General features: G+C 37.7%; 1 protein-coding gene across 1 annotated transcript in view; it reads right to left on the bottom strand.

Annotated features, from left to right (window-relative positions):
• Positions 1-13,433, bottom strand: part of AP1G1 (adaptor related protein complex 1 subunit gamma 1) — a 96,554-nt gene that overhangs the window by 42,733 nt on the left and 40,388 nt on the right. The window contains exons 3-6 of the mRNA XM_053606296.1: positions 10,280-10,404; positions 7,864-8,005; positions 2,703-2,799; positions 1,324-1,400 (exon numbers count right to left, since the gene is read on the bottom strand). Of these exons, the coding sequence (XP_053462271.1) occupies positions 1,324-1,400; positions 2,703-2,799; positions 7,864-8,005; positions 10,280-10,404 (441 nt within the window). The remainder of the gene's footprint in view (positions 1-1,323; positions 1,401-2,702; positions 2,800-7,863; positions 8,006-10,279; positions 10,405-13,433) is intronic.

Raw genomic sequence — 13,433 nt, 5'->3', positions numbered from 1 at the left:
ACATACAAAGCAAGCATTAGGGACAGATAGGGTCTCATACTATATTACAATAATTTAATCAAGACATGAACATTAAGGGTAGAAAAAAGCCAAAAAAAAAAAAAAAAAAAAGAACTGCTGTTAGGGGCGGTGCCTATGGCTCAGTGAGTAGGGCGCTGGCCCCATATGCCAAGAGTGGCGGGTTCAAACCCGGCCCCGGCCAAACTGCAACAAAAAAAAAAAAAATAGCCGGGCGTTGTGGCGGGCGCCTGTAGTCCCAGCTGTTCGGGAGGCTGAGGCAAGAGAATCGCGTAAGCCCAAGAGTTAGAGGTTGCTGTGAGCTGTGTGACACCACGGCACTCTACCCGAGGGCGGTACAGTGAGACTCTGTCTCTACAAAAAAAAAAAAAAAAAAAAAAGGGCGGCGCCTGTGGCTCAGTCGGTAAGGCGCCGGCCCCATATACCGAGGGTGGCGGGTTCAAACCCGGCCCCGGCCAAACTGCAACCAAAAAATAGCCGGGCGTTGTGGCGGGCGCCTGTAGTCCCAGCTACTCGGGAGGCTGAGGCAAGAGAATCACTTAAGCCCAGGAGTTGGAGGTTGCTGTGAGCTGTGTGAGGCCGCGGCACTCTACCGAGGGCCATAAAGTGAGACTCTGTCTCTACAAAAAAAAAAAAAAAAAAGAACTGCTGTTAGAGCCTCATTAGAGCTAAAGTACAAAGTGAGTCCTATTTATGGATTGATGAGCATCCTATAAAAGGAATTGAATGCATGTAATTACCCAAAGAACAGTGCCTCTCTGATTCCTCCTTACTACTGTCTTCTAAAAGTAAGTGCAGAAATAGAAACGTCCACCTTTAAAATACTAGTGAAAAGGGGGTACTTCAGAAAGCTAGGACTTCTATCATAGGAGTCAATGGCTTAAAATGAACAATGGGGCGAAAGTAAATAAAAATCAAATTTCAATTGCAATTTTCATCTTAAAAAAAAAAAGTAAATTATCTGTCTTTTTAAAAAAACACATGCACAATTGCTATTTGTAATTTGACCTTAGGTTACATTTCCTGACTCAAATGTGAAAACAGCAGGTAAAACATGTGAGCGACTGGCGTGTCTGCCAACAATGAGAGAAGACTTCTATTATGAAAGGGAAAACGCTACACTAGAGCCAGTTCTTATATACCTAAATCTGGCGTCTGGCCCTACCACACAGCAGGGCTGGTTAAATCCTTTATTTGGCTCCACAGCTTGCTTTCAAAAAGAAAATCATAAGTGAGAAAATCATGTACTTTTCAGGAAAATCACTTTTCAATCAAGAAAGGCTTACGCATAAGAATGGCACCTACCTTTCTGAAATGTGCAAGCATGTCTGGGCTTCGCTCGCACATTTCCGTGAGGAGGACTACAGATGTGTGAAGGACACCTGAAAGGCAAGATCAAGTCAAACTAAAAATGAGAGCTAATTATTCAACTTCACAGAATAGAGCTTTGAGTCCCTGAAGGTCAATTACAAAAGGATAGTTGCTACTTTTGCTTTTTAATCCCCCAAAGAATCTAGGCATTGAGGTAAACATAAAGGAGGAATTTAACAGATGCCTGCTGATTTAATACTGGCCAAGCCAGGCAAATCACAATGTTTTCAACAATTATGTGACCAAAACAATTATTAAAATATGACAACTAATATATGTCTCTCCATTTGAGAATATCCAGAAAGACATACTCACAGCCTATGTAAGCTAGATATCATCTGCTCCATATTAATAAAAAGCTATTAGCTGAATTCTGACACATAATTCAAGAGGCAAAAAATCTTAATTTTAATAAGATTTAAAATTTCCAGATAAAATGTATCAATAACGGAGGTTAATCATGGATGACAAAGTGAATTTGTGCTTGAGCATCAGTAAAAGGAATGCTTTTCATAAAGTAATAAATAAATGCCCTAAACATTCATTTGTTCAACAAGTACATTTAGAGCATAGCACTGATTTAATCAAACTAAACATACCATACCATTTTTTCCTCTTAGCATTTAAGACATACAAATTTTCTTTGCTCAGAATTCATTTCACTGATTTCAAAATAATAAAATGTTTGAAAAAAGTCACAAATCATTTAATTCCTCAAAAGTTTTATATGAAGACATCTAAGTACCCATTACAAATTCCTGTCAGAAGCAATCCAAACGAATTTTCTTAAATCTTAATACTCTTATCACATGACAATGAAGAAAATGTTTTTCTTTTACTATAAAATATTCATGAAATAAAAGGGTTTTACACATTTAAATCAAGGGTAGGATCATTACCCTGCATATTAGTAACTTAATATAGTAATTTCTTTAAAGATGGAATCTTGCTATATTGCCCAGACTAGATTGCAGTGTCTATTCACAGGCATGATCATAGGAAACTACAGACTTGTACCCCTGACCACAAGCAATCTTCCCACCGCCTCAGCCTCCCAATGCCCGGTTTTAATAGTTATTTATTATACAGTAAAGAGGATCAGAAATGAAAGACAAGTTTACTGTGAACGAATCAATCTCTAAGTATAAAAACTAGGATATATGAGTAGAAAGTATTTGTCAGAGGAGACCTTTCTGGAGAAGTGTCCAAACACAGTGGAAAGATGACTCCACTGCACTGAGACACAGAGTCATAAGACTTTTCTCTTTCCCTTTCTCTGTCCATACTTCATGAGTGCATCCAAATTACATTACCATGGTTCTTCTCATTCAATAAATTTTTTGTTGCTGGTAAAAACATCTCCATAAGTTCAGGAACTTTCCTGATGACATGAACAGCACATAGTGCTGCCTATAAAAAAAAAATCGAAAGGACAAAAGACTTACTTCAATTATGCCAGGACAACGAAATCTTATAAAAAGCAACAACCACAAAAACCCAACTAGTTTGTCTACTAAAATAAGAAAGAAGAAAGAGATTAGATATGAGTTATTATTTATTACCTGGTTAGGGATTTTCAGTTTATAATATTGCATTAATGAGAACTTCTAGCTCACCTTTCCCCTTCTGCATATATTGCTAAACAAGTGAGCAAAAACTTGTTAGACTAGACCACAATTAACATGAATTTATTAAACATAACTTATGTGGAGTTTGGGAGAAGTAAAAAATAGATAAGGACCTCCATCTGTGATAATCATTCCTCTTGAATAGATGACCAATAGGTATAAAAACATTATACAAATAAAAAAGATATTTTCTGCTGATGACATAAATCTGTTACGTTTAATAGTATAACTTAAATAGTATAACTTAACACAATAACTAAGAAAATGCCATGAAGGCTATGTCAACCAGTTTGATGAAAATATTTCAAATTGTATATAAAACCAGCACATTGTACCCCACGATTGCATTAATGTACACAGCTATGATTTAATTTAAAAAAGATAATAATCAAAATAGTATTTATACTACCCACAATTGACTCTCTGCTGACATGAAATATATCTCAAAGATATTTGTCTCTACTAAAGATGGTCTTGTTAGCATTTTCCCTGGAAAGAAAGGTACATTTAAAGCCTGATTTTGGTTATTCCTCAAGGTAACCATAACTATTAAATACTATGTGTTCTTTAAGAAAATGGACTAGCTTACAAAGTAAGGAAATAATTTAACTTTGAAGCCACTGCAGGAAATGGTTTGGCACTTTCAACACCTCTCTCTCATACCATTAACACAGAGGCAAAATAAATGCCAACCAGGCAGTATGTGTCCATTTCTTGGATTTCTAAATTCTATATACTTGTTTACAAAAGTTTTAGGGTTCAATTACAATTTTTTAAAACTCAATAAAATATTTTAGATCAACAAGTAAAACCAGGTAAGAGAATAAGATCATTCTCTTCCACCATTATTCCATTGAGACATGCTGATTTTAAAAAGTGGGTTTTAAAGCATTCCCTAATAATTATCTAGATTCCAAAAGAACTGCACTTTCAGGAATACAAAGGCACTAATACAAACAAATGGACACTAATTATTAGGATAAATTCATGAAGATATATTCATAATCCACTTTAATACTGTTTAGAATTAATTTTAGGAAGTAATCAAGTATAGCCACCTAGAATATATACAATAACATTTGTTTGTTTGCAAGTGATTTCCTTGAAAATTATTTCAAGACTCAAGATTCATATATAACTACTTACTATGCAGAGAAAAAGACTTTAATTTAACAGAGCTTTCAAAAGTAAGTAATTTGCTTTCTTATCACCACAATATCCCCTAATCCAAACACAGATATGCTAAATAGAACCCTACAGCTGCCCACCTCCCTACACTGACCACCTTCTTATGTTGACCTAATTTTCCTAGACTGGACATATACCACATGTACTCAGTGGAAGACTCATTTCTTTTTTTTTTTTTTTTTGAGACAGAGTCTCACTATGTCTCCCTCGGCAGAGTGCTATGGCGTCATAGCTCACAGCAACCTCAAACTCTTGGGCTTAAGCCAATCTCTTGCCTCAGCCTCCCAAGTAACTGGGATTACAAGCACCTGCCACAATGTCTGGCTATTTTTCTGTTGCAGTTGTCATTGTTGCTTAGCTGGCCCAGGCTGGGTTCAAACCTGCCAGCCTCAGTATATGTGGCTGGCACCATAATCACTGTGCTACAGGCACCCAGCCTGGAAGACTGATTTCTATATATGGAGTTCTTTACAAAGTCAGACAATTAAGTTTACAAACTCATCCTAGAAAACGTGCCACGTACCTCACTGCTGATTATCACTACAATCACCTTTAAAGTACTCCCCTTAAATTAGCTCTGCATCAAAGCCAATGCCTTAGTCCACCCTTCAAAGCACTTTTTCTAAGACGAGTTTGCAAACTTGTCAGATTTTGTAGGACAACAGCTCTGAGGCTATTCCAGAAAAAGAGTTCCAAAATTGCTTTGATGGGTGGACTAGACACTGGCACAGGTGCACAGCTTCCCAAGGACAGTATTTCAAAGGTAACTGCAGTGATTTCCAGCAATAAGGTATGTAGCACTTTTTCTAGGATGAGTTCACAATCTTTGTAAGCTTTATCTTGACCACTTGTACTATGACACACAATATTAATTTTCTCTGTGTAACTCGACCAGTTGAGTCCACTCTGTACCAAGGGGTAAAAGCTATGGATTTTGTCCCTTTCTTGTATTATTTTTTTCTTTAGTATAAGTACTTTTTTCATGATTTATTTGTTACCATGTGTTGGTTTATGTTGTGGAAGATATTTTTATTTTTATTTTTTTTGTAGAGACAGAGTCTCACTTTATGGCCCTCAGTAGAGTGCTGTGGCCTCACACAGCTCACAGCAACCTCCAACTCCTGAGCTTAAGTGATTCTCTTGCCTCAGCCTCCCGAGTAGCTGGGACTACAGGCGCCCGCCACAACGCCCGGCTATTTTTTGGTTGCAGTTTGGCCGGGGCCGGGCTTGAACCCGTCACCCTTGGTATATGGGGCCAGTGCCCTACCGACTGAGCCACAGGCGCCGCCCCATGTGGAAGATATTTTTCTTTTTTTCTTTTTTTGTAGAGAGAGAGTCTCACTTTATGGCCCTTGGTAGAGTGCCGTGGCCTCACACAGCTCACAGCAACCTCTAACTCCTGGGCTTAAGCGATTCTCTTGCCTCAGCGTCCCAAGTAGCTGGGACTACAGGCGCCCGCCACAACGCCCGGCTAAGAAGATATTTTTCAACATTAAGGACTGGTCATCAGAATTGTGAGTACATCCCAATTACCGAAAAAAAATTATAGTTAATTGATACATGATAGCCCCAAAGGAAAGAACTCAAAATGATTACATTAAAGGAAAAGATTGATCTTCTACATTTTCTGGAATGGAGCAAAGAAAGACAGCAGAACATTTTGGTGCTAGCAAGACCAGTTAGCAATATCCACAAATGTGAACATGAGTACCTAGAGAGATATGGTGAGGAAAAGTGGGGACCTACAGTGGAAAAGGAAAACCTCCCTCAATGGAGTCAACAAAGCCACATTAAGCTGGTTCAAACAAATAAGGGCAGTCAACACCCAAATCTCTGGGCCAATGATCCAAGAAGTTGCTAAAAAATTCACAAAGGAATTCGAGGTGGCAGATTTCCACACATCAAGTTGTTGGCTCAAGAATTTAAACTGTGACATGAGATCTCCCAGAAAGTCTTGGGTGGTGAATCCAATGAAGTTTCTTTAGAAGTTGTGGAAGAATGCATCAAAAAGTTCCTGAACTTCCCATCTTTGACACTGTCAAGTGTGGACTCTTTTTTTTTTTTTTTTTTTGAGGCAATGCCTGTCAGGGGCATCGTCATGAAGGGTAACAAATCTAAGAGCAGAAAACTTTCCAAAGAACATTCCATAGTTCTGCTTTGCAGTAGCTCAGCCTGAGAGAAACTAATGCCCTTGGTGACTGGTAAATAGGCAAGGCCATGCAGCATTCAAGAACCTGAAGCCCAAAGATCTCCCCATCACTTAGAGATCAAACAAATGGACATGGATGACTAGTACCCTATTTGAAGAATGGGTTAGGGGTACAATCAAGAAATGAAGATGAAGAAATGTCTATTCTACTGATGAGCAGACAACTGTTCTGGCCACCCGCAAATGAATCATCTCACAAATGTGATAATAAAATTTCTGCCTCCAAACAGGACCTCAAAAATCCAACTTCTTGACCAAGACTTCATCAGAACATTTAAAATGCAACTCGGCACCTGTAGCTCAAGCAGCTAGGGCGCCAGCCACATACACCAGAGCTGGCAGGTTAGAATCCAGATCAGGCCTGCCAAACAACAACGATGATAACTACAACCAAAAAAAAAAAAAAAATAGCTGGGCATTGTGGTGGGCGCCTATAGTCCCAGCTACTTGGGAGACTGAGGCAAGAGAATTGCTTAAGCCACAAGTTGAAGGTTGCTGTGAGCTGTGATGCCACAGCACTTTACCTAGGGCGACAGCTTCAGACTCTGTCTCAAAAAAACAAACAAACAAAAAAAAACATTTAAAATGCACTACCAAGCCCAGCTCCTGCAGGCATCACTACTAAAATACAAACCTGTCATCCACCTATAAAAGCAACTTTATCTGCTACATTAGTTAACGCTCTGGATGCTGTCCTCTGAATCAGTTCTGCTTGAAACAAAATTCAGCCAGAAATGATACAGAAGAGATTTAAGCAAGATGGATTCATCACAAACCAAGAGTACAATGTTTTGGTCCCATCAGACAGTCCATTTGTCAAGGTAAAATTCGAAGGAGCAGATTTTGAAGGTTTTGTTGCAATGGATGATGAAGTGACAACCTGTCATGAACCTGACTCAGAAGGAATTTTCCAAGAGATACTGACCGAAGTGTAGACCAGAATAAAAGTTCATGAAGAGAATGCTGATAAAATGGAAGAAGCAAGTGAGAATGACAGAGAAATTACAGAGACTCCATAAGAAGATAATGTAAAAAAAGAAAAAAAAGAAGAAGATAATGCAGTTGAAGTCATTTGCTGTAGAAAAACACCCAGGTATGCTCAATGTTGTAGCCAGCATTGAGAGTGCTTTCCCCACTTAATACTTGTAGTAAGAATAAGAAACAGACAAAGATGGACTCTTTTTTTCAGAAGGAATACTTAAACCAAGAGAAAACAGTATATGTACTGATTTTGTATGATACTGTATGTATGATTTTACTATGTTTTATGTATGACTTCCTATGATTGTCTCTAATAAAAGCTGAACAAGAAAGTAAAGTACATACACCTATCAGTAGAGAAGTCTTAGTTCCTTATGATGACCACCTCCTTACGTTCACCAGTTTGTTACAGTCCCTTGGGTGATCAACTTACAGAGGTTCTACTGATTTGGTTTCATTAATAGTTACCTTTTTTCTTAAGTAAGAGTTGGAAGTTTTCAGGAGCTTCTCCACCTCTCCTGCAAGATCTCTGCACATCTCTGAGGAGCCCATGCAGCCAAGGGTACAAAGTGCTAGCCCTTGTACAAATTGCGTGCTATGATTAAGATCACTGCAAAAGAAAGGAAAAAGGTAGAAACAAAAATGCTCTGCCTGGTATTCCCCATGAAGAAGCTTCACAATTTAACACGCTAGTTCAGAATGACTCAAGATTTCTCCAATAATGAAAATAGAGGAATTATTTGTTGCAGAAAATGTTTATTCCAACTCTATAAGTTATCAATACATCAGTGTACAGTGAAATGGGTATTAAAAAAAAATACAGTAAATGAATAGACTGACAATCTCTCCTCCAGTCTCATAGCCAATGTTTCCAAAAACCAAAGTAGCAGAAATTGGACGTGTTGTCTGTTGGATGGTAAAAGATACCCACTTTAGAAATTCAGCAAACAGCTGAATGTGAAAAATGTCAATAATAAAAACAAGAAGGAAAAGTGTCTATACAAGTTTTTGTTTTTGTTTTTTGAGACAGCGTCTCACTCTGTTGTGCCAGGCTAGATAGAGTGCCATAGTGTCTTAAGTCACAGCAACCTCAAACTCCTGGGCTCAAGTGTCCTCTTGCCACAGCTTCCCAAGCAGCTGGGAATATAGGCATGTGCCACCACACCTGGCTATATAGATTCAGTTTTTTAAAGACTTTATTTTGAGATCTTTGGTATCTTAAATAGTTGTTTTAAGCCAATGACCAATGAGGCACTTATATTTAAGCATACAAATGGCTGGACACTATGCTGCCTTATAATACAAACAAAACACCCCACAGAAAAAGATCACATTCATTAACAGATCAAAAACAACAACAAAAGTATTAAATGACAGAAAGCTTGGAATGAAGTGTTAGGTCACCTCCCAAGTATTTGAAAAAGTAGCCAACTTCTAAGTTCACTCGGGCTTGGCTGGATCTCATTAAAATTAAACACAAAGATTTCTTCTCTATGTGCTTCACTCTTCAATTTTTATCAAGCTACAAACCTATATTTAAGTTTAGTATTAACTCTCTAATATGAACTTGCTGCCAGGCAGAACTGCCAAATTATCAGCATGTGATTGAAAGCTTAATAAAGGCAACAGCGCATGCAAAAACGAAAATTAAAGAAACTCTCTCAGAAGTCTACCCACAGTCGACATATAAAAGAATCATGCTGAACATCTAGAATGTACCGTTCATTACATCAAGGATTTCTGCCCGTTTTCTCCACTATCCAAACAAAACGAGTACTTGCAAATAGCTCCTGGCATGTAGCAGGCATTCAATAAAAACTTGTTGGAAAAAATGAATCAAGTTCATAATTTCTTTATTATTATTTCTTTAAAGGCCCCAAACCAAAAATTCTCCCAAAATTAAGTTCACGGATTCATTATTGTATTTAAATGCTACACTTCACTAAATCATAATTGCCATTTTGAAATTTTCCATTACCCATTGGAGAAATTTAAAGTAAAGCATTATTTATCACAGAAAAGTATAAATTTTAAATTTCCAAAAATTTGATGGCCTACCTCTTCCTGCTTCTACTTTATGTCAAATACAGAAATACAGCAAATAACAAAGAAATCTAAAAAGAAGATTAAACTCACAGACAAATCAAAACCAAACTAAAACAAACCAAAAAGTATCTTAAAATATTTAAAGCCCTCAAAACTTATATAACTTTCTAACAGAAAATTCTTATAAGAGGGACCCTGCTCAGATCCTCTCATTTCCTTGTATAGCAAGTATTACTCGATTTGTAAGCAAATTAAACTAGTGTATCAGTAAATCAGCCACTAATAAAAAAGACTGTACATAAAAATTCATGGGACTAAATCCATGAAACTGAAATCTCAGATGGATTAGATTGCCAACAAGCAAGACTTTTCCTTTTACCTTTAAATGGTATTTACTCAGTTTTTTGGTAAGTAAATGTAAAGTTTCATTATTCATAGTATTAAAAGTCCTGGGGTAGGGGAACAGCCTTTACCCGTGCCTTCACTCTTCTCGGAATGCCCAAACAACTATGCCATAAGTAATTTGTGTTGTCATGTCTGAAGATACACAGAAATACTTTCCTTGAATAAATTATCTTCTACAAAAGTTTAATCCTTTGCTCAGCCTCTTTGCAAGCTACAGAACCAAGACCAATTTGAATACAGTCTGGACAGTAAATAGAAGCTCTTGATGTCATAGGGCGGTGCCTGTGGCTCAAAGGGGTAGGGTGCTGGCCCCATATGCCGGAAGTGGTGGGCTCAAACCCAGCCCTGGCCAAAAAAAGAAGCTCTTGATGTCATAAAAAAGACCTAAAAGAGCCTAAAAGTAGTTGTTAGAAGGAAAAAAGATGAGGCTTACTTCTTGATACAGTTGGTCATGAGAAGGTGGACATCTTGTCTTTCATCTAACAGCAGCATTGCCCCTAAATAGCCAATGCGTTTGTCTGTAAATTTTTGAGAGGCGATAAGCTTGAGGCACTCCAACTGTAAAAAAGGAAAAGAAAATTAGAAAAAGAAATTAAGAACTTGCTACCACAATCTAGAAAAGCAATCTTTTTAACCTAGAGTCTACAGATGACTAAACTACAAATCTGTATCATCAAGCTGCCTAAATAAAAGGCAAAGACCTTTGGGTATCTTGATAATCATAATCAAGTTGATGATTTTGTCAAGGTCTCATGATATTTGCCATCCAAATAATCTGAGTTTTGCCTTAGTTGTATACATTCATACAAATACAAGTATTATTATAAGAAGATACTAATAAACCAAATTTCCAAGTTAGTCCCCCCAGGCTACATTAAATGAGCACCTAATTCCTGTATTTAAGGTCTGGTTCCTATTTTGGAAACCAAAAAACTCAGTATCTGGAAATACCTTAAAGTATCAAACGCTGTCCTAAATACAATGTATAACTAATCAAAGGAGAGAGACATAATGACTAATTTTAATACAATGTGGAAAGTACTTGAACCAAGTACATTTGGGCTTGATCCAAGTACTATGTGAGAGGTAAGCATTTAGGAATCAAAGAAAAGAAAAAATATTCAGAGGAAAACTCAGTAGCAGAATTAAGCTAAAACGTTTTAGCTCCTTCTTTACCTAATTGTTAGAAATAGTTTCTTAGGGCTTAAGAGGCCTTGTAAATAGTTTATCTCTTTCTGGTCTTTCCTGAATAACCTTCACAATGACTTTGATATACTTTATCATTTCATCTTGACAACACATGAAAAAGGCCAAACATTCCTTCTGGAGTAGTAGTTTTCAAAGGGCATACAAAAGTCGACTAACTAAAAAAAGTTTTCAGAACCGTGTTCCCCTTTAGAGTTACCTTATTCCAAAAAAAGAGGTTCAACTGGAGACCTGTGTACACAGGAAGCTAAAGCCACATGCAGCTACTTACCAATATGAATTTATCTAGTAAGTTCAAAAGTGAAATTGGGGAGAGTAAAACAGTTCCACAAATAGAACTATGTAAAGCAATTTATGAAGTGCTCTCTCAATATACCTGCACTAAAAAAACACCTAAAAGCCAAATGTGGTGGCTTACACCTGTAAATCTCAGCACTTTGGAAGGCTGAGACATAACCACTTGAGACTGGGGGTTCAAGTCCAGCCTGATCAATACAGTGAAAGTCTAGCTCTACAAAAAATTTAAAAAATTAGCTAGACATGGTGCCACAAGTCTGTAAGCTCAAATTACTGGGGAAACTGAGGCAGAAGGATTGCTTGAGCCCAGGAGTTCAAGGTTGCAGTGAACGGTGATCATGCCACTGTACTACAGCCTCAGTGACAGTGCAAAACGCTGTCTCTATATTTAAAAAAAAAAGAAAAAAAAATAGGCATAGCGGCTCACACCTACAAGTGGTGACAGTTCAGGAAGTCAAGACTCCTGGGAGGCTCACTTTGAGGCTAAGAGTTTGAGATCAGCCTGGGAAACATAGAAAAACCCAATCTCTATAAAAAATTAGAAAAATTAACTGGGCATGGTGATAAGCACCTGTAATACTAGCTACGTGGGAGGCTAAGGCAGGAGAAACACTTGGGCCCAGGAGTTCAAGGATGCAGTAAGTTATGATCGAACCACTACACTCTAGCCAGGGTGACAGGGGAGGTCCTATCTCTTAAAAACAAAACAAAACACATCTAAAGTTAGCTGATTAGGCATACTATCATGAGCATTTCAAAGATGTCTCCAATGATCAAATGAGAAAGCTTAAATGCCATGGGAGATTGAAAGAGATTAACTAAGTAAAAAGCCTTTCCTTTTGGGCGGCACCTGTGGCTCAAAGGAGTAGGGCGCTGGCCCCATGTATCAGAGGTGGTAGGTTCAAACTCAGCCCTAGCCCTGGCCAAAACTGCAAAAAAAGTCTTTCCTTTCTTCTACACATTCAATTTAAATTTAAAAAATTTCTGGGCGGCGCCTGTGGCTCAGTGAGTAGGGCGCCGGCCCCATATGCTGAGGGTGGCGGGTTCAAACCCAGCCCCGGCCAAACTGCAACCAAAAAATAGCCGGGCATTGTGGCGGGCGCCTGTAGTCCCAGCTACTCCGGAGGCTGAGGCAAGAGAATCACTTAAGCCCAAGCCCAGGAGTTGGAGGTTGCTGTGAGCCGTGTGACGCCACGGCACTCTATCCGAGGGCGGTACAGTGAGACTCTGTCTCTACAAAAAAAAAAAAAAAAAATTTTCTGAAATAAACATTGATGAAAGTCATTTTCACAGTTTCTGAGGAAATTTACTACTAAAGTGAATGAGAAAATCAGGAGCTAAAATACCAGAAAAATTTCTCACTCTTTTTCAAATTTAAGTTTTTTTCTTTTTCTTTTTTTTTTAGAGACAAGAGTCTCACTTTATCACCTGTGGTAGAGTGCATCACAGCTCACAGCAACCTTCAACCCCTGGGTTTTAGGCGATTCTCTTGCCTTAGCCTCCAAAGTAGCTGGGACTACAGGCACCTGCCACAACGCCCAGCTACAAACTTACGTTTTTTTCAATCTCCCCATTTAATAATTCTATAAATACAGTGTAACCTGGCTTATTGTACCCTCAATGAATCCCCAACAATTAAAAAAAAATAATTCTATAAATAAATATTTCAATTATGAAAGAAAATGCTCCAAGAATGAGATAATAAACACAGCAGTTTTCATCTTCCTTACTGAATCTACCTTGTTTCTGGCAACCCCAAGCATTACACAAATATTAAAATAAATCATCAAAGAATAAAATGGACATTAAAAAAATAAAAATAAAAAATTATCCAAAAATATTTTATTAAGATCACCTAATGAGTACAGCACAGTCTCAGGCATTAATATTACTTCGTATTTTTAGGGTCAAGTTTTAAGATAGTCACACTAAAAGTCATCTGTGATCAGTGAATACAATTTGTTGTTTCTTGTAATATTTGTTTAAAACTTATCTAACAACTAAACGGCACAAAGAAAAACTAAAATTTAAAGGGACAAACATTAACAAGACATGGTGGCTTACACCTATAATCCTAGCACTCT

This window comes from Nycticebus coucang, chromosome 2, assembly GCF_027406575.1.
Source record: "Nycticebus coucang isolate mNycCou1 chromosome 2, mNycCou1.pri, whole genome shotgun sequence".
Taxonomy (NCBI): domain Eukaryota; kingdom Metazoa; phylum Chordata; class Mammalia; order Primates; family Lorisidae; genus Nycticebus; species Nycticebus coucang.
The sequence above is the reverse complement of the archived record's forward strand: the minus strand, read 5'-3'. Positions and strand labels throughout refer to the sequence as shown.